Source organism: Lates calcarifer, linkage group LG3 (genome assembly GCF_001640805.2).
Source record: "Lates calcarifer isolate ASB-BC8 linkage group LG3, TLL_Latcal_v3, whole genome shotgun sequence".
Classification (NCBI taxonomy): Eukaryota; Metazoa; Chordata; class Actinopteri; family Centropomidae; genus Lates; species Lates calcarifer.
In genome coordinates, this window is record NC_066835.1 from 3,037,832 (window position 1) to 3,065,131 (window position 27,300).

Consider the following 27,300-nt stretch of genomic DNA (forward strand, 5'->3'; position numbering starts at 1 on the left):
TAGTTAATGATGAGCTATAAGCAGATCCAAGTACATTTTGAAGGATTTATTAATCAACAACTTTATCTCCTGCTGTGTTTTGATAAATAATGATTGAGGTAATGTGATAATATGACATGTTGTCATAATTTAAATGAATATGTAATTTTAAGTATTTGTTATATCCATTGATTATATGTATTCAGTTTATACATAAAGTATTTATCTAGATATCTAGAAATATTTCCTCACTCTCCATGACAGCTGAGCTAATAACAGCCACTGACTGGACCTTATGTTAAGAATTTTTTGTTGAACCACTGTTTTCAAAGTCAGGAATGAATCTTAAACCTCATCATGTCTTCAGGAGTCCTGTACACGTATAGAAACAGTTTTAAACATCAGATGCCAGATATGGTAACATAGCAGGAGACATACAGGAGAAACAAGAATTTTATTAACAATGGCTCATTTCCATCAAGGGTCTCAGTAAGTTATCACAGTGAGTCAGCATGTATAATAATACCAGGATGCTGGAACTTGCTCACCTAAATGGAATGCAGTTGTTTTTAATGTCATCAACTACACCTGTACTGTTTTGGTATGAAAATGTCTGATGCAAAAAAAAAGTCTATAATAGGAACATGCTTATAAACTGATAATGAATACCTTTTTACACTGTTTAACTGTGCTATCAGTCATTCATTATTCATCAGTTAATTCATATGAAGAGTTAGAAATGGTGACAAAGACATAAACATAAACAGTGTTTAAAACATATAGCCCTTACCACTGTTGTTACTGCACTCAAATTCAATTATGGTAATTGTCTTGGGTGTTTGTTTTATTTAGTTCATCTTCAGCATGAATGTACACTACACACCACCTCTGAATTGCTGTCAGTGTGTTATGTTTTTTTTTCTTTCACTCTAAGGAAAATAGTCTTTTACGTTTATGTTAACATGTGCTGCTTAGATACTTCTGTGTTCTGTGTTCTGACGAGAAAAGAATATGGAGTAAAAACACTCTTTATTTGTAAATTATTATCATGAAAAAATATCGCTAAGACTCCACTTTACAAACACTCAAAACCAGCTTACAACATAATGTGTTTCATCCAATCCAAAAACAATGACCTTCAAACTCTGTATCACTGGAACCCTCTGTACATGCTCTCCCTGCCCTCCTTGGCCGGTGGGAGGCGCTACCAGTACTTTATGTTAAGGTCAGTGATGGAATGCGAGCAGGGCAGGTGGAGTATGTGTGTGTTGTGTAACAGCACTGTTCTGTATAAACAGAAGAATACACAGAGGAGGGAGGGACCAGGGGGTATAAGTAGACGTCCATACAGGGATGTGAAACACAAAGCACATGTTGCTGCTCTCCAGGCTCTACACACAAGACCTTTAAGACTTTTTGACACCTCTTGGAGTGTGTGAACTGACTGCTGCTGTTTTTACACATCAGAACTTCAGACACCAAGGATGATGATGGATTCCTTCAGGTGCAAGACTTTGACTTTGATCATCATCTGCATGGCTCTGCAAGAGGGTGAGCCACTTTTCTTTGGTTTCTTAGGTTTTTAGAGTGTTTTAAAGCAACTTTAGAATTTTTTTTTGAGTGAAATCCACTTAAAGATTTTTGATTTGCTTTCATTAAATATTCCCTCTAGCTGTTCATGTAATAAATTGAAAGATATTTCTTGGCTTAGACTGGTTTAAATAAAGCGTTTAGGAGTAGATTTGTGTCTTTGTTAGAAATTGCAGTACAATAAGCAGTGTTACAAAATTTTATAAGTACAGATTAATTCAGCAAAAACATTAGGATGCTGGTGTAACTGCAAAATTTATTGCTGCAGCCTTTGACAGTCAGCACAGAAAGAGTAGGTACATTACAAGAGCTAGGCTCAGTCTTGCAGAGAATATTTTCCATTTATAAGTAACTCACCTTTCATTGAAGAGTATTATCACAGCATTATTGATACAACCACTTCTGGTGAACTCACAGGATTGTTTGACTTGGATTAAGTTCCTTGACTATGATAAATAAGTTCCACCGTAATCACAACCACATTTGTTTAACCGCACTGATGGGTGTTAGCCCATGAAGTGGATATGTTTGTGTTTACATGTGATAATCACTAACTGCACAGTCATACTGCAAAGGATTAGTGGGCGCTTTTTAATCTCTGGATCCTTTGTGTTTTTCTAGGTTGTGGACTCCCCTTATCAGACCAGGCAGAGCTGCCAGCTCAGGCTCCACATTCACGACATGTCAGGACCAAACGCTGCTCCTGTAACAATTGGGATGATAAAGAATGCATCTACTTCTGCCACCTGGATATTATCTGGGTCAACACGCCAAGGTGAGACTGCTGAGTAATTCAGAGCCCTACACCTAACCCCAACCTTTGACCCTAAAACCCATTTGGGGATGATTTCTAAACTAATCCTCAGATTTGTACATCCTTTCACCAACATTGTCCTAATAAGTTTAATTTTCCCTTACAGTAAACTCCTTCCGTATGGTCTGGGGAGTCCCCCGTCTCGCCGCCGCCGTTCAGCCAACCGCTGCAAATGCCTCAACCCAGCTGATAAAACTTGCTCCGGCTTCTGTCAAGAAAGGTGAGCACTCATCCACTCCTCACTTTTCCTTCTTCCACCTACAAAGATCTATAGCAAGCCAAATCCTTCTCATCACATATCCTCCTTTAGATGTTAGATAGTATCAAAGTAGCCCTTTTGTCTCCTTCCACTGTCAGTTAAGTGTGACAAGCTTGAACAGTATGTTGATGTAGATGAGTCAGGGAGGAGGCAAAATGATTCAGTCTGTGATAATGGTATAACAGTATGAGGGTGGCAGTCTCAGTGGAAGGAATGGCCCGCATTCCCTTGAGGGCCTTGAAAGAAATCATAATGGTTTATTAGCAGCGCTGCTATTTTCGGAAAGTTTAGATTTCTGCTTTTGCTTAAGTGAATGTTTGTTGCGTCTTTGAGCTATTGCAATCATGAAACTGCCAGAATGGATTAGTCATCATCTCTAGCTGTTATCCTAGCCTATCCTTTTGTGTGGCACGCCCAGCATTTCTGCCCATAAGGCATCTAAAATATATTAGTTTGAATTCCAAGGAAATTGCTCGGTTGACCCTGAACTAATTTTACTTCAAGTAATGTATTAATGCAAGACGAAATCCCCCATTTGTAGGGGTTTAATTCCCCTAGGCACTTTGAGGGTTATATCCTTGTTTTAATGCTGTTGTTGTATCTATCTACAGCTCTCACGATCCAAGGAATGATATTGTGAACCCACTGGGAAAATCTGAAAACACAAACAGGAAGAAACTGCTTGCATCTTTCAGGTAAATGAGGAGGAATTTAAGGATCAGCCTTTAAATCCATATTGTACTGTGTTAGGTGGTTGTTTCTAAGACATCTGAAGCGCCTCTGACCTGTATTCTTTTGTTTTTTCTACAGATCTGTGGTTAAGTCCAACATGGCTATTGCAAAAGACACTGTGTCATCAAACAAGAACGTGGTTGGAGTCAACAGGCTCAAGAGTAGAACAAGGAGGTAGAGGCCTGAAAGAAAACCAGAAACGGTTCAATCACCATGGATTCAGTCTCATGGACAGATTCCTCCTGTAGTAAGAGTCTTACCAACTCTGGGGACGCAGAGATGGAAAAATGGAAGGCACAGGAAGCAGTGGATCAAGCGTCTGATTAACAAAGCAGAGCTTTGGAAGACTGGCAGCTCCTCAAGATAGAAGCCCTAAGGCAATGGTAATGTTGGGTGGAGATGTTGAGAGCCATTTCTTAAACTCTCCTTGGACTTTCCTTAATAAAAGTCTACATGGCAAGGAAGGACCTTTCAAAGTCAAGGACAAGTCAAGGAAAGTTCAGGACTAGTGGTTACAAGGACAAATCAGTGACCAGTCATTGGGTTTCCATGGCTAAAGCTCTGCTGGTTTGACTACTCTATAAGGACAATTTTAGATCTACAACTCACCCACACTGAGGACTATAGGATCATTACATACTCCAAGAGTCATACAAACTCTGTATTTAGCTGGAAATTGTTCATGTTCAATCAACTTCCTTGAACCTATTCTGTCATTTCTGACCTTTGGTTTGTTTTAATATTCCTCTGTATCAGAGCTGGAATCTGCTCTCCTGCCTAATGTTTATGGCAAATTAACAAATAGCCTTTTAAGTATGAAGCTTACTTGAAAATGGCAGCTTGAACAGTCTTGGCACACATTTCCACACTGAAATGAAGGTCATCTCTTTGGGATTTATCTAACAAACAATTAGCCTTATACAAGGTCTATTGTCAGCTCCTCTACACACACACACACACACACACACACACACACACACACGTTGTATACCCTCTACTAGCATAACAACTACAGTAGGTCTATTGTGTTGGCTCAAGTGTTTATTGCATAGCTCCTGTTTAATGTTTTGATTGAAGATAAGCCAGAGGGTTTCAATGATGTGCAGCTTGCCAAAAAATGCAACAATTGTTATTCTCCCCTGACAAATGTCAAGTTCTCTGTATTAGCTACAGGGAAATGTTGACTGTTGTTATGCACTTCAAAAGCTATCTGTGGCCTACACTTTTTATGTGTCCTACATCCATTCACTCCATCTGCCCTGTTTGACTGCAGGCACCAGGAGCTAACAGACACATGGAAATATAAACCTTCATTGTAATTAAAAATATTTGTCCTCAAAGCTGTACACTATGAACAGTTTGCCAGCTTAGAAGTTTACTTTTGAATGCTGAATGATTCAATGTATTTATTATCTAACTTATTCAGAGATGTATTTATATTTGTATGAATGATGAACTGTGTATGGGAAAATAAAATGCAAAAAAAATTTCTTTGTCAAAATGGTGCCTTCATTATCTGACTTTTGATATTTGATTGGTGTGTCACTTATTGAATCTTCAGTTTTAAATCACATCTGGAATTGTTTGAGCTGTCTTTGAATAAAATGTTGCAAGATGTTTACAGGACTTCAAAAATTAAAGTTTAGCCTTTGGGTGTAACACCACTCACTTGAGATGTGAATAAAGTGTAAGTCAGTGAGGGCACAATACAAGAGGAAACAGACTAGACTTAAAGCTACTGCTTCAATAAGGGTCTAGGTGAAGGGCTGTGGTGGATTGTAACAGAGCAGGATGGAGAGAGAGGGGAGGGAGGAGCGGAGAGGCTCACTTTCAAGTCTCATGTTCTCACTAGCTTTCCAAAACTTGTGTAATATATAGCTGGGTCTAATATTGTCATGACCTGCAGGAGAGGATTCCAGTGTATAACTGATATCAATACATCCTTCTTCTTTCATCTAGTTTGTTTGATTGAAAAGTGGAAAATCAGCTTTTAGCGTAATCAAATGAAGCAATTGCCTTGCAAAGACAAACAGCACAGAAACGGTAAAACTGGCTTCTTGGCTTAAGTATGTCACAACTCCAGCTTCATGTTTAAGGTAGATCTGAAAGTGTGGTATTGATCCTCTGTTAACTCTCAGCAAGAAAGTGATTCCAAAATGTCAAACTCTTCCTTTGAAGCACTGTACCACATAGCTGAATTCTACCTAAGTGTTAAATAAAACTCTTTTGCAGGACAGGTGGTTATTTTAGTCACGCAACACAACTTGCGCATTTTCTGTCGACTCATGTTTTTCTTCATACTGTATATACATAATAGGAATTAGCAACCGCTACTGTGGAAGCTAATGGGGAACGGACATCAGAGGAGCTTAGGGTGCTTTTCACACTTAAGTTGTTTGGTTCGATTAAACACAGTCTGGTGAGTTTGCCCACTTAGTTTGGTTTGTTGTGGGTTAGGGTGAAAGCTGTCAATCAAACTCTGATGTTTGCTAAACCACTACCTCCAGACCAGGTAGGTTTGTTTTGTATGCGGACCAAACATCATATTTTGTAATGGCAGATATGAAATCTTAACATGAACAGAGAGAACTGGGGTTTCTGCTTAGTTGAGCTGTAGACGCACACACGCAGAGACATTGCTGTCTGGCTTACAGCTAACAGTTGGTACATTGTCTCTTTGGGATCACTGAACATGTCCTGTGGTCAAATTCACACAAGTGACCAAAGGTGAAAACTCATTTAGCTTTTTTCACTAACATGCAGCATGAGTTGCTGCTAAAACCATCCAATCAGTGAGTAACTTATCAGTCTGTGTAACATGAACTGGACCAGATTTTTGGACTTTCAGGAAACTATATGAAGTCCAAGTGCAAGGTTTTAGTAGAAAGTTAAGCTATAACAGGATGGCAGATTAAATAATTTACATAAAGACAAGTGGCTCAAAGAAATGCTACAGTAATAAACACACACAGAACAATGGATTTCTGAGAATTGTGATTATGGGTTTGAGGTATGTTCAAGGATTAAATGGCAGTGGCTTCCTCCTGCATGTTGGTGTCCATAAACCCATTAAAGCCCCTTCAGCCTTACTGTGCAGAAAAAAGCAGGTGTGTCTGCTTTGAAGTTGTGCTTTAACATTTAACTACTGAACAGACACACGGTGAACCTGCAGAGGTGCAGAGAGAGCAAAAATACAAAGAAGTATGTGGTTAGTACACATAGGATTTCTTTGTCTGTAGTGTAATGTGTGTTGCTTATCTCTTCATGGTGGTAGTCTGTCCCCTTGTCCCTCCATAAGCTGATGTTTACTTAAGATAGGCTGTTCTGCGAGAGGGACGTGAGCTCAGAAAATGTTTATTAAAGAGGATGTCGGAGACAAGGCTTCCTATTATCTACAGGATGTCCTCGGTTACAGGTCAAGTGTTTAAGGAATGACAGATAATAGCAATAAATGAGGTATTAGCATCATTCAAAGTCAATCACATCTTAATATGATGTTTTATTGTTTGTGTTTTTGTGACGTGTGTAGTGAAACTAAGAATTTATGTTTGACAAGGAGTGGAGGGACTGTGGGATGAAAAACAAACAGGGGCCACACAGTAATAATATGCACCTGTGTCTCCATTAGCTCATGTAGTGATGTCCCAGTTATTTACCCTGACGTCAGTATGAACTCTCAGACCCCCCAGCGAGCTCTACAGAATGTGAATAGCTGACTAAGAGCGTGGAATGAAAACAGGATGCTTTTTCTGCATTCCTCCAGAATTCCTTTAGTACAGGAGAGAACCGGGAGAGGAAAAGAAACAAAGGAAAAACAGGAGCATGTCTGCTGCTCGCACAGGGAACTGATATGGGCTGGATGGAGGATTGAGATTGCAACCTTAATCACGCTGTTGTCATAACACTAGTTGCATTGTTTTGCTTTGTTTCAGTCCTTATTCGATGTGATTACCCTCATTGTTTTTCTCCTCGAGATGCTGGTTGATTAAATCATGATTATGTGTTTGTGAAAGTTTCTCTGCCTGTTGTTTTTGTGTACACACATTTAGTGGGCAATGTAGCTCATGTCTCATTGACTTAGGGTCTGTACAAAAATTACTGGTGTGGGGAGGGGGATGTTAGATCTCATGTTCTGGTTACTAAAATTACAAGACCTTCCCTAATCATTAATAGCATCCTTGAATTTGATCCTTGAAAAGAAAAAGACTAGAATTTACAGCCACAGTAGCTGCTGCATGAGGCTGTACGTTAGCTAAATGCTAACGCTGCTAATGCATAATGACAATGCTAACATGCTGATGCTAAGCAGGTATAATGTTAACCAAGTTCACCATTTTAGTTTAGTGTGTTGCCACGCTAACATTTGCTAACTAAAAAAAAAGGTTAAAAGTTAAGGGATCACTAAACTAAATGTAGGAATTATAATAAAGGCAAACTTTATATGACACTTTTTCTTGCATAAGAAAGTGAAGAAAGAAACAGCTGCTGGTAGAGATAACATTTAGTGTGATGGGAAATGTAAGTTCCTGAGGCAGAGACGGAACTGTGGTTTACTGCGCCTCTATAATTTAAAAAGGAAAGCAAAAGTTTAAAATGTTTTATGGCATTGTCTGTGTGTTAAAAATTCTTGCCACATCAACTGTTTTTTTTGCTGTTGCTGTTGTACAGTTCCAGTCGGCGGCTGCGATTACAGTAAGAGCTGGTGTCGGTACATTCCTCCTCTTCCTGGTTTTGTTTGCGGGGACCGGAGCAGCTCGGGGACAGGCTGGCCTATCAGCACCACTGGTCCAAACATGCCTGCTCATACCAAAACATGAAGTCTAGCCATAACCAAGCAGCCAGGACCAGCAGGAAGGAAGCAGGCTCCTTCAGGAACAGAAGGAGAAGTTCTTCACTGCATAAACAGGTAAATTTCCACTTATTTCAGAGCAAGTGTCATGATTTCAAAGAACTCGCTCAGTGAATAAACACTTGCATAGATGTTTTGAATAGCAGGAATTCCTTCCTCACTAAGTTCAAAGGTGAGACTCATTAAGCAGGAGCGGTGTAATCATTCAAAGACCAAAGTGTTAAACAGCATACAGTATGTGGTCAATATTTCCTCGAGGGATTTGACCTGTGTATAATTTTTCTTCCAATAATGGCCTGACACCACCAGACATTCCTTCTCCAGTTGTAAACACCCATCTTTACTGTATAATGCAAACTTGCCAGCATGCCTGCACTGGATGGCATTCTTCACATTATGGCCTAGATCGCCATCACATCCTCTGTGTGCAGGCACACGTACACCAGATACAGCGATAGCTGCATGTAGGCATCTGCATCTCATGTTGCAACAGTATAAACAATCTGCGAAATTCTGTAAATGGCTACTGTCCTCTGTGCAGCAGGGCAGATTGAAATCTTAATTTGCCATTCATACACCTGACGATGTCCATCTGCTATCTCAGCAGGTAAATATAGAGCAGGTGAATACGTGATTAACTGTCGCAGATCAGGGTGAACGAGGGCAAAGGGACAGTGTTAATAAGCACGTCCACTAGGACATGATGGATGGATACTGTGTAGATGATTGCGTGAATTTAACATGAATGCTATCTGCAATTCTAGCTGTGCGAAACTAAAAACAATTCAGCGTATTCAAATGAAAAATGATCACAGTTAAGGTGGCATTAGGACATTTTATCTTGACTGAAACCAGGAGATTCACCAGTAGTTCTCTAAAACTTTTGTTTTTGTTTTACTTCATTTTTAAAATTGTCATCAGGAACAGGCACAGGTGTCAGGGAAACCCCAGAGGATAAACATCAGATGTGCCATGTGATTTCACAGGTACGTCAGTTATGCTGATGACGTCACGATCCTACACTGTTTGAGAGATTTAACAGCAACAACACAATTTCTAAACAACATCATCAGCTCTGAAGTTGTTTGCTGAGGTCTAACTGACATGCAGAGTGAACTGTGAGAGCTCAAACACAAGTGTGTGTCTTTCTAAACTTGGTCTGATCAGTTCAGTTTGCCACAGGTGGACTTGCATGCTAAAATTGCACAAAATGTTTTTTTGCAAGTGTTGGCAGACACTGTTGTTCCCACATAACGTGCTGTAAAACGGAGGTAAAAGTCAAAGCTGAAAGATTTTTTAAAGACAACTTTTATTTCACTTTTCTTACTATATACAGGACGTGACAGGAAGCAGAGAGAGAGATAGAGTGAGTGTAAAAGTTACAGCTGAATTTAAATCAAGGATGCTACAGTTGCTTTGGATGCATCCTGGAGTTCTTGGTCAGTGTTCCAGTCCAGCTGTTTGAAGGTGAAGGTTGCACATTTATAAAATCCAGACCTGACTCCTTTTTCTCTCTGTTTCACCACAGCATTGAAGAGATTTGGTGACATAACAGCGCACCGAGCTGACTGAGTGCAATAACCATCAGTGGCCTGGGCTGAATTCTCATTCCATGCATGACTGAATGTATGTGAGTTTTGGAAAGCTGTGACAGCTCGCTCTGATTTGCAGCTTCCTAAGCCTTTATGATAAAGTCAGTGAGCAAAGAAACTGTGAAACAGTCTCTGCTTTCTTTGGACAGCCTCAGAGGTCACTGACATTCATTCCAAGAACAATCAGCACAGTCACGCAGGGTCGCGACATACACATACACACTTTTAGCTACCCCAAAACTGAGCTCCATTTCACATTACAGTGACATTCAACATTGTATTTCTAATAGAGACCCAGGTTCTCTTTGGATGCAGGACTAATACTGCTGTAAGCCTGCATGCCCGAGTCAATGTGTAGAAGGTGGGTTAATGTTTTATTATAAATCATCATGCATAATATTCCGTAGTTTGATTCATGTATTGGTAATGTCATAGTTAATGTCATCCACACAGACTGTCTCCACAAAAGGAAGTAAGTGTTTAAAATATCCACCTGCACATGCAGGTCATGCAATAAGAATTTCTACCTCCATTCTTCTCCACATGGGGTATCCACTCAGTTGTTTATTAAGTGCTTCCTCACCTACTTTAACCATTATGTGGGCCATAAATCTTTTACACCCTCCCACCACCTCCAGCCATGGAGAGAGAGGGAGTAAGTGAGCACTGGATCTATGTAATGCAGTCTATCTGTTCATTAATCATACTGAAATGGGCATCAAGCTGTGTGCCTTACGCTTGTTTGATTTTCTGGAGAAACTCACACTCCTGCAGACTTGAGCCTCTTTACCTCACACCTCATCTAACAAAGCAGTGATTGTTTGCCCAGTGAATGAGGTTAACAATCATACCATTCACCAGAAGAGATCATGTTTGTCATCTGATGCTGAATGTCACCTTCTCAGAAGGTCAAACAGAGGTGACTGTCAAAAATAGATGTGACGGTAATAGATGAATTCTTCTAACTTCAGATAAACTGTTTGGCATATTGATTCACATCATACCTGCAGAATCAGTGGTGTAACCGTCTTAAGTGTAACATTTTCTATGTTATCACCACCATCTGTGAGGAATGCTGTCTGAGAGGTGATCCTGCATGTCAGGCTGACGTTGACAGATGCAAGTCCCATGATAGAGAAATATACTAATATGATAATTATAGAGACGGTGAACTGCCGATTCATTACTGGCCCAGGATATGAAGGTAAAGTGTACCAAAATAGATTCAACATTGCTACTCTTGCTAGTCTGCCCCAGAAATACTAGTCAGTTAAAGTAATTATTAATGTTTGACTAATTTATAACACTGGTTAACTGTTGCATCTAAGATGTTATGCAGCCACTCTCTCCCCATGCTACATGTTGTAAACCAGCAAGATAATAAGTGGGACAGATGACATCTCATAAAACCAGTGCAGTTTGGCTGCAATGAAAATGAGGGCTTGTGTCAGAGTACACTGGCATATAACCATTTGAACAGAGTAATGAGTGACATCCGGCAACAACATAACATTGTTTACTCACAGATGCTGTGGTCCTGCTCAATTTGAATCTATAAGAAAGTATGATGGTTCACTGTCTCCCAAAATCAGAATGTAAAATATAATGCTAATGTTATTCACCATTTTTCTATTCATCAAAGATGGAAAACAATACATTACTATGCCTCTTTTCTGTCTGTGACAGTCAGCCCCAAGACCACTGCTTTCTACTAAAGGCCAAAATCTTTAATGACAATGAAGCTCTGATGATGGTTCTAATAATTGTTATCATTCATCTTATTATTAAGTCAAATGATTTATTATTCAGAAAGGCTCAGTGATGTCGTTTTTAGCAAACGTTTCTCAAACAGTTGTAAAATATACATTTGTTGGGCAGTGTTTTCACCAGCGTTTCACCAGTACAGTTTATTTCTGGCAGCAGGACAGTGTATGCAGGACTGAGTCAAAACAAATTACAGTATGTATGTTCATGGTGATGAAAGAACAGTGCAACAGTGTGGCTGACTGGTGTGTTTTCAACAGCATTTGGACAACACAGGAGCTCTAGAGGAGGATATCAGGCTTTGATACATACACAATACTTGTTGGAACAACGCATCGATGATGTTTGTCTTTTCATGGGATTTAGATCAAGATTTTCACCAGACTTATCCTTTAGAGTGGGACATAGTGAGAAAGAAATCTTTTTTTCATTTTTAATTTCCATGAATTTTAATTAATCATGACTGCTATACATGTATAAAAAAATGTAATTGATAAGATTAAATATGGCTCTTTGGCTCCATTAGCTGTCTCAATAAACCATCACAGTGAGCCAGCAGCTCACTGGAACTGGCTCACCTGAATGGAATGCAGTCATCGTTAACTTACACCTGTGTGTTTCCTGCTACGACATGTCAAAATGTCTGCTGTGAAACAAGTTCATTACAGCCTCACGCAGAAAATTCCAACCTTTACCCAATTTTTCTGTTTATTAATGATCACTAGAAAAGTTAGATGTTTTACAATTTACAATATTTCTTTATAGAATGAAACAGTTCATGGGTAATCAGTTTGTTATAATAATAATCACTGCTGAAAGGAGGACAACTGCACTTAAATCCCACAAATCACATCGCAACACTATCATCACTATATCAACATCACTCAAAAATAGTCATAATAAACTTCAGGAACTTCAGGTAATTTCCATATACTTATCTTGGAAGGTGGAAGAAGAGCCCAGACAAAACATGACAATGATATAGGACATGAGACACAGTCTCCACTAAAGTCAGTGCAGTTGTCTGTTGTAGCTTGATGGCTGCTAAATCAAACATGGTAGAAAAAACAGGTATAAAAAGTATAGAAGCAACCCACACTGAATAGTTAAATATTTTTGCTTTTTTTCCCAATAGTGAGACAAGAAGATTCCAATCACTGACGTGCGTTAAGTATGAATCCTGATGTGGTTAGCCTAGCTTAGCATAAATACTGGAAGCAGGAGAAACAGTTTGTAAATGTTTGTAGTGACAGGTTAGTTAGTTTAACTTTATTGGAGGTGCAGGTTATCAGTATTTCTGTCTCCAGCTAGCAGAAAATATAAAATGTTTTTAAGGTTGAAGAAAAAGAGATACAACATGAGTGAACCTTGGAGGTGTTGGCAGTTTTTAAAATATTGGTTTGCCTCTGCTTTCAGTCTTTTTGCTAAGCTAGGCTAACTGCATCCTTACTGACTTCCTAATATCTAGTATTTCCTTAATTCCACTATTCCAGTGGTGCCAGAGCAGTGCTGTCACCAAGTATGCCCTGCATTAATAAATGAAGCAGGATGTTCAGTTATTAACATTTAGGAATAAAGGTTATTAAATTATCAGGTCCATGCCTTTATGAATAAAGGTTAAAAAAATACGCTTCTAGCCAGGACCAGTTTTTCCCTAAACCAGGGGTCACCAGGAGGCACCACATCTATGTTATTCTGCAGAACACAGGATACCCTGACCCACATCTCAACTCATCCAATCAAAACCATTACCTGTGCCTCCGGCCCTCTCCTTGTGTTGAAGCAAACATGCTGCGGCCCATGGAAGATCAGGGGATGGGACTGATTTGCATTGCAATGATACCCTTCATTTGTGCTGCCTACTCAAATTGCAGTAAATGCAATTAAGTAGCTAATCTTCAAACATTAACACTGCCTTCAGGTAGTGTATGACTGTGATCCTCAGCATGAGCGCAACTAATGTCTCGCCCATTACTATCTAATCTTCTTTTAATGTGACCAGGGTTCTTTCTTTTTTCCTCAGCCTTTCTTGGATCTTTCCTGTTTCAACATGTTGTTCATCCAAAAATATGGGGGGTAAAACCATTACAATGACCTTGTTCACAATGGAATGTAAATTCCAATGGGTAAATTCCATCTTGGTCCTAGACACTAACATGTCATCATTGTAGATGTTAGGGAAAGCTGAGCTAATGCCCTGCTAAGAATGTTTATTACCTTCTAAACATTACAGAGCTTGTTTCTTATCAATCTACACTCTCACAAATTCCATAACTTCAGACACCTTTGTTTCATTTCTAGCCTAAATATATCTGACACTCTGCAGAGCTTTGGATAACTAATTATAGTCTCAGGAATCCCCCCTTAAAACAAAAACTCTTGCCTTGAACAACCTTTTTTTTTTATCAAGTTTCCATGACGTTGCTGCTCCTCTGGACATGCTCCCGTTCCAAGCTTTATCAAGAGGAGACGCCCAGGTTGATGGCTGTTATTCCTGATGACAAGAGAGGAGGTGGCACCTATAAATTTTAAACCTATTAGCTGTCTGGATTTTATTTACAGAGGATGCCTTAAAGGTTTCATTATCACAATGAGGTAATCCATCTCGCCTTGGCAGGGTTGTATAGGCTCAGCTTCAGAGACAACAATGACCTTAATAATATAACCTATGCAGATAATGACAAAATTGTGTTTTTCTTGGACAACTTGATCTGTCAGCCTCTTGGCTATCTACAGAACCTGCACAACTAAGAGCTGAGGGTTTCCCTATAAATATGGCACAGAACCAACACCTTATCTGTGTGAGCAGCGAGAAGCTCCACACAGTCACATTTCACATTTCCAATCTGGTCCAGGAGATTATGTGATACATGCATCTGGTGCTTGAAAGGGTAAACCATCTTTTTAAAAGCATGATCCATATTTTTATATTAATAATGAACTCACATCACTATTTGTATGTGACAAGAGCTGTTTGTACGGACAAACCCACAGAGAATTATCACCCACCTCTCCAGTTACCCTCAGCTTCACTGAGCTTTCTAGCACCTTTTAGCCCCCCTGCTTCTGATCTTGCTGATGTAAGCTAACTGCTTCCTGGCTTTTGCTTCATGCTTAACTCACATGTACACATGGTATTGATCTATAACTACAGAGACAGATCTTATATATTGTAAAGATGTCATAGTTAGGTCATCTTGACTTAAATCCCTGTCAGCACCCGATACAATGAGAAAGACATTGGAAAACATGTCAAGTGCTGACTTGATTTGTATGTTTACTACATAATGAAACTACAGACGAGATGACATACTACAGTAGCACCATAGAGAATAGTACAGAAACAGATTTGTGCTTCTGTGTTCTGTTACTACACTGAACTTTTTCTTTCTTTCTTTTTTTTTAAATTTGTCATACTAGTAAAAGTAAAACATATTGTTGATTAGGTGAGGGTTCTCTGAATGGGTGAGTGTCTACAGCTGAAAGATGTCACCCTCCATGTAAGGATGGAGGTGAAAAACCAGAAATGACAGTAAATGAATCTTCTTCATCTTTTAAAGATGATATAAATCAGTCTGGCACTAATAGTATTCATGGTAATAGTGCGAGATGTCTCCCTGACCTCCTTAGACAGGGACAAGGAGAGGAAAGATTACCAGTCAGTGAATCAATAAATATTTTGGTCAGTTTTATCAACCTGCTGTAAGTTACAAGCAGTCTGGTTTCTTTAGAGGGGAAAAGCACAATTCAGGTTCTTCTGCCACTGATGTTTCATTTTAATTAGTGCTAATAATTGGCTTAAGGTTAAGGCTATGGCTGCTTATCATATGAAAGTCCTTGGTCCTCTCCAATATGCAATAAAGAGGTGAGCTTGTCCACAAAAAAGCAACACTATTGCTTGAATGTTATGACTAGACACTGTGACACTGTAATGCTCCCAGTGACTGATGCTGTAATGCATAAATCTTTCACCTGTCCAGCCGTCATAAAACTGTGTTTGTTCTTTGCAATCAGTTTGCCGCCTCCAGTGTCTGTGAGTCCATGAACAGACGATGTGTCATCCCCGACAGACGGACTTTGCTGAGTTCTGGCAGAAAATTGAGTTTGCTAATGGTGACCTTTATGTCAAATTTGCTCAGATAAGGCTTTTGTATTTTTCCTAAACCCTTTTACATGTTATGGAATTTTTTCTAAAAAAAATACTCCTTACTTTGACTGAGTCACAGTCAAGACTCTACTCTTTGAGCTGTCATAAAAAGGGAGAGTAATAAAAAGGAAAAACCTGAAAAATCTGTTTCAGACTTTTATAATTGCTTTAATAGGTCTGTTTTTTGTTTTTTTTTTAACATAAGTGGTGTATTTTCAACTGATTGTAAGTGACTTCTCAAGAACTTAACTTCTGATGTTGATGCTCTCTGGTCCCATTTGAGTGCTCCATCAGACTTTACTTTTGTTTCCAAATTAACCTGTCAAACAACAATAAAATACATCTGGGTCTATCGTTTTACAGCGAAAATCAAGACAAAAGATAAAACTCACAGGAAGATTGTGGGGATTAGTCACAGTCGGGGTGAGACTGCATCATGTGTGATTCCTATCATTCCTTTAATCCCTTCAAGATTCTAAAATCAGCCTTCAAACTCAAATTCTTTTTGAGCTGGATGTCTGGTGCCTGTTTCTTTTAAAGTGACTTGGATAAGAATGTAAAGAGAGATGGCCTGAATAAAAAAGGTTCAGTGTAGGGATGCTAAGACAACTTCAGCATCCCTATCCAACAATAGTATCCACATGATTTCCAGTGGTATGAAAGGAGTGTTTTGTCCTTCAGACACCAGGTGATCAAACTCAGACACCACACCTGTGTACTTTTTTTTCTTCTGTGATAAAGTCAAATTAATGTGCTTATTCCACCAACAAGGGGACATGAGCATGGGTTGCAAATGACGTGATGAAACCAGACATAATACTTTGTTTGTCGGCTGACATTTTGTTGAACTGATGCTAAAAGATTAGTTGTCACAGATTTGTACTGAATAACAACTGTAACCTACTTGTTTTCACACATTCCTCTGCCTTTATTTGTAATGCATAGCTTATATTATATTATTGACTGTATAATATTTCATGCTTTTAATTTGTATGCAGACATTCACAAGTTATCCTGGTACAATTACTATGTCCTTGAAAGGTTGGAATTACAAGCCCCAAAAACCTCCAGTATGTTACATTCATGGAGTGGTGCTGGAAGTATGCATATCCTTGCAAAATACTCCATTGAAGCCAGTCTCACATTGAAAATGTAACTTTCTTCTGCTATAATCAACATTTTTATTTCAATGGATCGAATGACTATAGATATAGATATAGATTTATATATGGTCTCAACTCTCTCATAGATACCAGATGTGGCCTGCAAGTGTTTCCGGAGAAAAAAAAAGTTCTGATAAATCTACTGTTTGATATTTGCCCAACAAAATACAGCAGGCAGACAAAATTAGCTAGTCGCTAAGTAGATAGTAAACACAGTGGAGCATTTACTGTAGCTGCTAAAGAACCACATATTTCCCTCAGGAGTTACTGGAGATGAAAAACAGAGCTAGGAGGAGAGTGAATATTGGACTTGACTGCTGAAACATGATTCCAAATCAATGTTAATTGCTCAGTATATGCTGGATATTTAAATAGGGATCTGTTTGCAAAAAAGTTTGCCATGAGAACTTAATATTTGAGACCACAGATGTATTCACAAGTTGTTTCTGCTGCAACCAAGTGGTCAAAAGATCAATTTATGCAGGTTTAAATAAACATATTTATGAAAAAATTAACTTAAAGTATCAAAAGTAGCTAAAACTATCCAATGCAGACAAAGAAGCAACACTATCTAGTTAATTCAATGTGTTGTCTGATCAGACTGGAAGGCAAAAGTGTTGTGTGCAGGGGGGTAAACAGTCATAAGGATGATGTAAAAATCCTTAAAATATGGGGATCAACACACATTAGTTACTACCCATCAAAATAATGTAGTGGAGTAAAAACTAGAATATTTTCCTCTGAATTGTTGCCGAGTAGAAATATAAAGTGGTTTAAAGTAAAGTACAAGTGCATCAATTTTGTACTTAAGTACTTGAGTAAATGTAGTTATTGCATTCCTCCAATACATTCATGTGTACATTATGCTCTGATGTATCATTTTGTCTGTTTTTCTGCATTAACAACCCAATTATCCTTTAGGGAGTGTTAAAGGCTTTCTAATCTTATTAGTTTCCACTTGACTTGTCACAACACTTGCTGATGTACTGAATTCTAACATCCCATTCAGGCAGTAACATCAATAGTGGTATACAGTGGCCTAATTTGCACTGAAATAATCAACAGATTTGCAAGTTGCTCTAGTGGATAACAACATTGCAACATACCAGTTTATTTCAGAGGGTGTTTAAATGTTGCACAGCACAGCTCGTAATTAACTTGATTGATATTGAAATGGTGTTCATTGTCACTGCAGTCTGTAATGGACTGATGTTGCCATGCAGGTTGTTAAAGGTCAGTAATAAGGGTTACAATCATGAGTCACAATAATCTGTTTTTCAGGATAGCTTGGCATTGGCTTATCTAATGTTTGAATGAAACTGTGATAGGGCGGTTTATAATCAGCCTCTGTGTCCACAGTGATGAGCTTATTGTTTTCCTGTCTCTTTCCTGCAGAATGACACAAGGGAAACGTAGGTGGCTCTATTATTAGGTCAGTGGTTTCACCCGTGCAACCAAATATAACCCACATTTGTGTTTTTGCTGTTTCACTTTTTCCAAGTTTATATTAAGGTTATAAGTGGAAACTAATTCCTACAGAAAACATGTCCAAACTAGGTCTTCTGTGGCATGCAGGAATGTAATTCACGTATCACACAATTATGATATATATTACATATTATCATATATAAAAATAACAAAAAAACAACAAAAGGAAAAACAAACAAACAAAACCTTTTGGCTGTAATTAACTCCCAAATTTAATATACTTCATACTGTTCTGCATGTTAACATTGTATAACAGGTCCATCAGGTGAAAATGTTTACATCTGAATCCATCTACAGACAGTTCTTCACTGTGGCAGTAGGGGGAGTTTTTTGTTTTTTTTTAATCACTTACTCACTGCCTGACTAAACATGTGAAAGCAGGAATAACAAGACTACACTAAAATATCTAATTATTATTTATGAAAATGGTATAACTGAGCATGAATGTGACGGAGCGGCTCCGTCGCTGACGGCGGGGAGCGCACACACATGTACCGGCATACATACACGCACACACATAAAACTTCTGATCCATCCCGTTTTCCCTAGTTAACGAACTTTCCAATCAGTCAGTCATGTTCCCATTCTTGTTGAAGTAGAGCGACCAGGGGTGCACACTTGGTAGTTCTATGTCTCTTCAAACATACATTTACACATGTTACTCACCGGCGGCATATCAGTCGTTCCGGTTGCGGAGCATGAGGCGGCAAAACGGGGGCATAGCATTTGCCGCTATTATATGCCATGTTCTCGCGGGGTTTCGGGGTCATGTGACCAAGCTGATATATGTATTTCTGGTCTTCGTTTATTTTCTCTGAAATTTTCCAGTCCTGCATTGTGGATGAAAGGAACTGCATTTATAAAAACACAGTTAATTTTTGTTTAATTTATATTTGTGTTGTGGAGCCTTTAGAGGCATTGTTAGAGGAAAAAATGTGTTTTCCTATTAATTCTGGAGCCTGGAAGGAGGGGCTATGGGTTTATAAGGGGCTGCTGTGGCCCAGGGAAGGGAGTGCTGGTTTGGTTACAGAGGAGGTAACAACCTCCTCTCATGCTTACTGAGTTACCGTAGAACTCTATTCAGCTTAACTTTTTCTTGATTTTTTTTTTTTTTTTGCATTGTTTCTTTGGTTGGTACTAATTTTCGCACTGTAAAAAAATTATCACTACTTGCACTTTGGGGGGGGGGCCCGGCAAAATAAAGCATATAAGAGCACCATATTATCTTCTGACTACGCCTGTGAGTTTTTCCCGGGATTTTTCTTTTTTTCTTTCCCTTACCTCCACCATTTTTGGATTTTGGGGAGGTTTAAGAAAGAACCCCGTGACAATGAACAAGCCCATGAAAAAGCAAATTAAATGTATTTTTACAGGTGCTTTTACTTTATTACTGCACTTAAGCATATTTCTTGTACCTTGTACCTTATGTGAGTATTTTAATTTTATGCTACTTTGCACAACTAGTCCATTACATGTTGTAAAAGAATATTATACATTTACTCCATACATTTTAAGATTGAGCTTAAGATTTTACATCAAAAATATTTGATCAAATAGTGAAATATAAAGCACTGTTTTAGATTAAATTGCTGAGCAGCATATGAAGTATTTTAAATTTGCTCCATCTTTACCAGTTACAACATATTCATTCATCGGTATCCTTATAATAATTCAATAACATACATAACAATGTAATAATGTACTTTGGACTTTTATTAAATACAGTTTTGTATGTTAGACTTTTGCTTGTTACATAACACAGCCTAGCGTAAAAAAAAAAAAAAAAATGTATTAGTGCTAGCTACCAGGCAAAACTGCTGTTTTGTTGACTGACTTTAATCAGTTCATCAAAGCAATACTGCCACTGCTGACTATGTATTTACTACATTTATTTTTCCACACCTGCATGTACCTTTTGATATGATCTGAGGAGACAGGAACATATCCCAGCATACACAGGGGCTAAAGGCAGGGAAACATACTTATGATAGGGCTGACACATTCAGGCAGATTCACATGTGCATGTGTGAGAAGCGAGTCTTCAGTTCACTGATATTGTTTTTTGACTGTAGAAAGAGAGAGGCATGTAGACGTAGAAGAGAACATACAAACTTGATCATGAACATTAAAATTTAGTTTTGTATGGGGACAAAATCTGACAGGTAGTTGAGTGAGTTGAGGAGATATGAATCAACGCCTTTCCCCTCTATTCATCCATACAATTTATGGTTTGGATTGTCCAAAATTTGTCACAGGAAATGAATGTCTAAAAAAGAGACACAACAAAGACTGAAATATAATCCAGTTGACTAAATATAGATTTGAAGATGTGGGTGAAGCTAATCAAACAGCACATGCATTGTGCAGATTCTATTCACCATGAAATAGTCAGACTATCTAGCATATTTATAGTTAGCCTTTTCAGGGTTCAGAGAAGCAGGTTTCCTCTGTTTGTTCACTGTTTCTAAGTTTAATATGAGGGAGTTCCATTTAAGATCACAATGCTGATTGGAAAATGAATCCTTGATGAGGAAATGTACCCACTTATACGTGATGAAACTGAATCTGCCATGTGGAAAATCACTAGACAGAGGAGAACATGTACAATATGTTCAAGAACAGCATGTTTCTTTTACTACAATATCTACTGGGGATTTTACTGTTAGGTCAACCAGAAGGGTTGAGTACTGGGCCTATGATCATAATACTTCAATTATTAATTTAAAGTCTTTTCAGGGAAGATATTTTTTCACAGCCTTTCTGCAGATTTTTTCAATTTTATTTTTCCAGTGATTGTGATGTGATGAAAAATAAAGAGGTGCAAACACAATGGCAATTCAGTCTGATTATTAGGCTTGTGTTATCAGCCACGGTTGATGTTACAGAAACAAATTGTACTATTAGTCACTTTGCTACGTGCTTGGTGGGTTGAAGTCAACTTAAAATGTTTCTAAAAAGTTGCTGATGGTTGATAAGTTCTAAGGGGGAAAAACACTGTCTTTATCTGAATCAAAATGGACAAAGCCATAAGACATACAAATATATAGTCAACCTAGAATAGGTCTACAAATGGCATTGGTTAATTGGTTGAACACTGAACTCTACTAGATAGTGGATCTAAGGCTGAGAGTTGCCATATAAGAAACAAAAGAACATAGATATATCCAATAGTTACAAAGATAGAGTAGTCTATATGAAATACAACTGCACCGCATCCATTAAGTGTAATTAAGGAAACATAATAAAGTCAGTTCTTCATCTAGACCAGCAGTCTCAACTGTGTTAACAGTATGAATGAAATTATTATGTATTATATGTACCTGTCTGTATAATAGTGAGATGACTATGTCACACCATTTGCATTTTTTCTATTCCCCAAAACTTTAATGATGCTGCTGGCCCACAGCTAACCTGTGCAAAACGCCAAGCAATAGCATAATCCATGCTTTGTGTGAGTATTGCAGTTTTTTGTTCAGATATGCCAATCTTCAAAGCCCTTTTAGTTTGTCCAAGATAAAGCACACCACAGAGACATCTCAGCATGTAGACAACATGTGTGCTGTTGCAGTTTATGTGGGATTTAATGGGGTCTGTGTGTGTGTGTTTTTGACCAGCATGTGAATGTGTAAAGTTGATAGAAAGTGTACATTTAATTAACACTGTGTACAATACATGAGTTATATTTGCAGTTGGAGTGAGTTTTCCACAAAATGATGCCATTGAACTGAATTCCTTTCCTTGTCTTGTTTGCTTCTAATGATCTAGCCATGTTATGTTATGTTGGATGTAATGTGTCTATGTTGATATGAGGGTATACAGGTCTAACAATATATAAATACTGACTACTACATGTTGCATGTTGCTCAGCTAGAATTATATCATGTTTTCTTTCCTTTGAATCTTTTTGTTCCAGCACTTTGACAATAAAAGCTCCATCCCAGTGCCGTAAACCTCCATAGGCCTTAACCACTGACCCCAACAAATACACTAAAGAATCCAATCATAAAACAGCACTATAATTAAATACAGTGGTGGGAGGGTGGGTAGCCCTGTCTGGGGCAGTAAGACTAGACTGGGTCCACCTAAAGGTCACCAGAAGGCTTGCTTTTGTCTGACTTTTCCGTCATACCCGACAGTTCCTCACGTGGAGAGCTGCTCAGCAGAAAAAACAACTCTAGACTGGGAATGGCTGTGGCTGCTATTCTCACAGCAGGCAGTGCTGTATGGTGTGTTTATTTCCTAATACAAGGCAAACAAAGGGCACATAAATTTTTATCAGAGTTACATGAATTGAACTGCACCACTATCAGTTCTGGCATCAATGCCTTGTTCTTAGATTACTGCAAACATTATTGGGAATGTCTCTGTTTTTGTCTGTCTTTCTTTCCTGTTTGTTCAAATTTGATTAAGAGATGTCAATTTAACATGCACATACAGGTACATCATGGAAAAAAAAAGTAATTACTTGGCTGTAATTAGATGAAGGACATTTTAATAATTTTTGGATTGAGGCTTTGTTTCCAGAGTCATCAAACTACTTTGCATATGCTCTCAGCGACAGGGTGTTTACCAGCCCAGTAGGTGGCAGACACATCTATGCCACTGATCTGTGGCATACAGTCTACAAAAACATGTACTGCACTCATGACATGTAGTTCAGCAAATGACCAGAAGAGATCACAGTCTTCAAACTTTTGCACTATGTACCTTCAGTAGACAACGAATTTAACATGTTTCAAAGAGAGCAGATTGGGTCCAACTCATATTGTACATATCAGCATTTATAAAAGAAAAATATCTCAATCTGCAGATGCATTGTTTGCCCAGTCTCAATCTAAAGTATTTTTGTGCATGTACCATGCAAAGAAAAGATGATGAATTGTCTCTGTTTATAATGCACAGAAATCATAAGAATATATAAAGTCTGTCTTAAATCTACCTGGCTTATGTTTCACTGGATATATTTGGTATAAAATGTAAAAAAAAAAAAAAAACATCTTAGCAGCAGCAATAGCAGCAATAATATTTTTCACTTTTCAATTAAAATCCATACAGAGGAATGGTTATATTGATAATATACGTCCAGGTATTTTCCTTAATAATTTCCACATCCTGTCAGGATTTGCTTCAGTGAAATGCATTTAAAATGGAACTCAACAGTTACTGAGTTTTAAACAGTGAGCAGTAAACAGTGAAATAAATTTAATGTAACAGAGATATATGAACAATGATATGAACAAATATATGTGAATGGATGATCATCTATCTGTATTCAAAAGTTGTTCAACAAATATACCCTGTTTAACATCCATGGGCAATGTACAGTGAATTATAGTATATTATTGTCACTGTACAGTGTATACCACATAGGCCTAGTATTGTTTATATGGTTCTATATTTAGTCTGTTTTGTATTTTTTTTTTTATTTAATCCCATTAATTTCTATATTTTATTAAGTTTTGTTCATTTTAACCTACTTTACTGTTTTTTTCTTTATTTGAAATGGCTGCTATCTATAAAGATAATTTATTATAATTTTATAAATATATATTTACATAGGCATTGAAAACCTCTATTCAAGGCTATACATTTTCCTCAAAACTTCTGCAATAGTTTCTAATAGTGATAAAACAGGTGGGGGAGTGGGAGGGACTTACCGTAACCATGGGTACAGTCTTTCCTTATCTTTGAGCAAAGTGTTTTACTCTCGAAAACTTGTAAAATACATTAACCATACAGTTCTATGCGATGACCACAAAATTTACCCAACCTTAACCAAGAAATGGCTTTGCTAATGTGCCACCGAAACAACTCATATGGTCACGTGGTTCCTGAGGTTTGTCTGTGGTGTGTGTTCAGATTTTTTACTTGTGGGGGGAGCAGCCACCCTGCCAACAAGTGCGCATGCGCCACAGTATTTAATCTTCCCAGTGAGTTAACCTGCAACACCTTTGGACAGTAAAATGTTTAGACAGAAGTTTTAAATACAACGTTTAACTTGTCTTTTGGCATTTCGTGTGAAGTTCAGAAGGTGCGTGTACGCTTTTTTTAATTCGCCCGGCTCAGAAAGTTACTTTTATGACTTTTTTTGGGTCAAAAGGCTCAAAAGCTAGTTCCGCCTTGCTTTCTCCCTGTGATGGACAGCAGCGACAAGTGTCAAAAGTAATCAAGGGTCAACAAGATACAGGGAAAACAGGTCTCCTGCTTTTTGGATACATTTCAACACAAGTTAAACGGTTACCAGAAAAGGTGAGTAGCCTTCGTTCACCATAACACGTAGGTCTTTTAGAGCTAGAACGACAAGTGTGCACTAATTCGCGTTAGCTGACAAAGCTAATGCTACAGTACAGGGACAGTAGCCACCTGTTGCTGACTCTACTTTAGCTAGCAACAGCCAAGGATTAGCATTATGCCAGCACTGTTTGTAATGCGTTACTATCTTTAGCTCACAAACCTACTTTTGTTCGGTCAAACTAAAAAGGGAGTACAAGGAGACCGAAAAGCAGTGTAAAGAATGGTACTCTGTTACAGTATGCCTAACTTTCAACAGTTGGCCTCAGGTATGCGCTGCCTGTACCTGCCTGATATTGGCTAGTTAGTGTCCATGTCTTGTTAGCAATAGGACGATGCAGAAGAGCTAAAATAAACCCTCCTCATGACTTATTATCTGTGGTTTTCAGGACACTAACCACAACGAGAATGTTAAAACCTTAAACCTTTTTAGAATTATATGCAGTTTTTGTTTTTATAATTCTTCTAACTCAGTACATTTGCATTTTTTTTGCATGGCTTTTGTATCATTATATTACAATGACTGAAGGGAGGCTTCAGGTGTTAATTATTTGAAGCTACTTCCCTCTCGGTGAAGCATTCCACTGCATTCCATTCACAGGCCCGTCTGCTTGTTCCAACAAGCACCCAGTACTTTTAGTACTGACTGAATGCAGTAATACGCCCTATAGGACAACACAGACTGTCAGAAGAGAGAAGACAAAAGGAGCTGCAGCTTATTGTATTTGTTCTAGATAGGCAGCATTGTAATCAGGTCATTCGTGTTATTATGCTTTGTATACAGATCGTCGTGGACTGTTGCATCTCTCAAGTATTACAGCTCACTTATTGAGTGAAAGAGATGGTCATCTTAATCTAAATACAAAAAGGTTTGTAGTAATATGTAATGAGGTTGAGGGATTGACAGTGATGGGGCATGTTGCAGGAGACTGGCATTGATTTTCAGAGGATTCACATGGTGGGAAATGGACACCCACCATGGCTTGTAATCTTGTTTACGGTAGTACCTTCCCTGGCAGATAACAAACTATTTGTCTGGGGGTAATTTTGTTCTCAAAGAGGTATTGTTTACGTTCCAATTTGGCTGATAGTTACTGGTATTTGTCAAAAGTTTAAAATGTTTAAATTGGATATTGTTGGGAAGTCAGGCACATTTTATCTCAGTTTAGATGGTGATAAAATATCTCTAAGACTGCATTTTGATCAAACAGGCTATGGTTTGTAGTATAGAAATAAATAGAAAACAGAGATGTTCATATGAAGTTGCTTGAGCGTTAGTGGGTCTGTATTAGTCTTATATAATCAAATGTTTGTGCCATTATCAGCTAGCCATTGACAGTGGCTCATTGAGATCCATGTAGCTCACTCCCAAACAAACTCCAGCATGGCTCTTTATTTAGTGATTGCTAACTCTGCAGAATGAAACTTGGCACAATGGCTGATTGTACTCCTCTCAGCTTTGCAGAGCTCTGCCCCTTTTATCCGATGAACTGGGAGTTCTTAATGAGCTAATTGGGAGCTTACACTGAACAAACAGCATTGTGTAAAATTTATGAAGTACCGTGCAGTGCAAACAGACCACAGCTGATTTTTTTTTTAAGGAATAATATCTGTTAAGAATGTCAGTGAGAGTATGAAGAACCTCTAACATTTCTTAAAATATATCATTCACTATACAGCAGTCTCAGGAGATGTTATTGCTTTGCTGAGGCAGTATGAGCTATTATCATAAAACAGCCCATCAGTTCCATCAGAACTGAGTAGAATGTACATTAACAAGGTTTACAGTTTGGATTACTAACATTACTACAAAGGAAAGTGTCTCAGACAGGCATAAAATTTGTGTGAATAAACACAGCCTTTAGGTCTTGCAGTCTTAGGTGAGATGCATTTTTTGTGTTTTACTTTGATGACAAGCAGCAAGCCTTGCAGTAAGCCTATCCAGTTAGCATGATGCTGGTTGACACAGGTGGTTTACAATCTTTTCTGTGGCTTTCTAGAATGTGCTTTGGTTTATGAGAGCAAATTACAGTCTGGTTACCATGGCCTAGTTACTAGTGATTTGATTTTCAAGGCATTAGTCAATACAATACACACTCATAATTGAAAATCTAGATCAATTATTGTGGAAAGTACGAAAAAAGGTGGTCAAAGTGAAAATCATGTTATTGTCAAAGAATCTGTGAGAGAGATTTTTCTGTCTGAAGACAGTGCTAAGATATTGACAGAAAACAGTTCAAAATGATTTTTAAGAGGAAACATGGCAATCAGACACATAAAATATTAATAACACACCATCTGCACTGATTGTTATTATAATTGTGCAACACCCAAGTTGTGCAAACATGCAAAACATAATTGTTTGCCTCTTGTTCATTTATAATCCGATTTACTTCTCTTTTGATCGTTCTGCCATAATGATGACCATTTGACGTATCGTAACATATTGACATCTTTTCAGAATTATTTGCACTGAAATGTCAGCCATAGTGTGCTCTAAGTAGTTCATACATTACTCAACCTTATTGTGTAAACAGGTTTGAAGCCTCACCTCCATAAGAAATACAAACATGGTGTACACTTGCACTCGTGTGAAAGTGCTGAAATACCACAGTTGGATCTTGTTACTAAA

At 38.1% G+C, this 27,300-nt stretch overlaps 2 protein-coding genes across 4 annotated transcripts in view; both read left to right on the forward strand.

Annotated features, from left to right (window-relative positions):
- The first annotated feature begins 1,321 nt into the window (after positions 1-1,321).
- LOC108900259 (endothelin-2) lies at positions 1,322-4,875 on the forward strand. The gene is made up of 5 exons (XM_018701229.2): positions 1,322-1,530; positions 2,191-2,344; positions 2,490-2,603; positions 3,254-3,337; positions 3,453-4,875. Exons 1-5 carry the CDS (start codon positions 1,464-1,466, stop codon positions 3,550-3,552), a joined length of 519 nt encoding a protein of 172 aa, XP_018556745.1. The 5' UTR covers positions 1,322-1,463; the 3' UTR covers positions 3,553-4,875.
- Positions 4,876-24,327: 19,452 nt separating this feature from the next.
- phactr4a (phosphatase and actin regulator 4a) overlaps positions 24,328-27,300 on the forward strand; it is a 30,671-nt gene continuing 27,698 nt past the window's right edge. For all 3 annotated transcript variants that reach the window (XM_018701259.2, XM_018701261.2, XM_018701258.2), the window contains exon 1: positions 24,328-24,626. The gene's annotated coding sequence lies outside the window, so the exon portion shown is untranslated. The remainder of the gene's footprint in view (positions 24,627-27,300) is intronic.

Coding starts and splice junctions, on each gene's coding strand:
- LOC108900259 (XM_018701229.2), top strand. CDS start 1,464: ATGATGATGGATTCCTTCAGGTGCAAGACTTTGACTTTGATCATCATC. Junction 2,345..2,489: donor ATCTGGGTCAACACGCCAAG/GTGAGACTGCTG, acceptor TTTCCCTTACAG/TAAACTCCTTCCGTATGGTC. Junction 3,338..3,452: donor AAACTGCTTGCATCTTTCAG/GTAAATGAGGAG, acceptor TTTTTTCTACAG/ATCTGTGGTTAAGTCCAACA.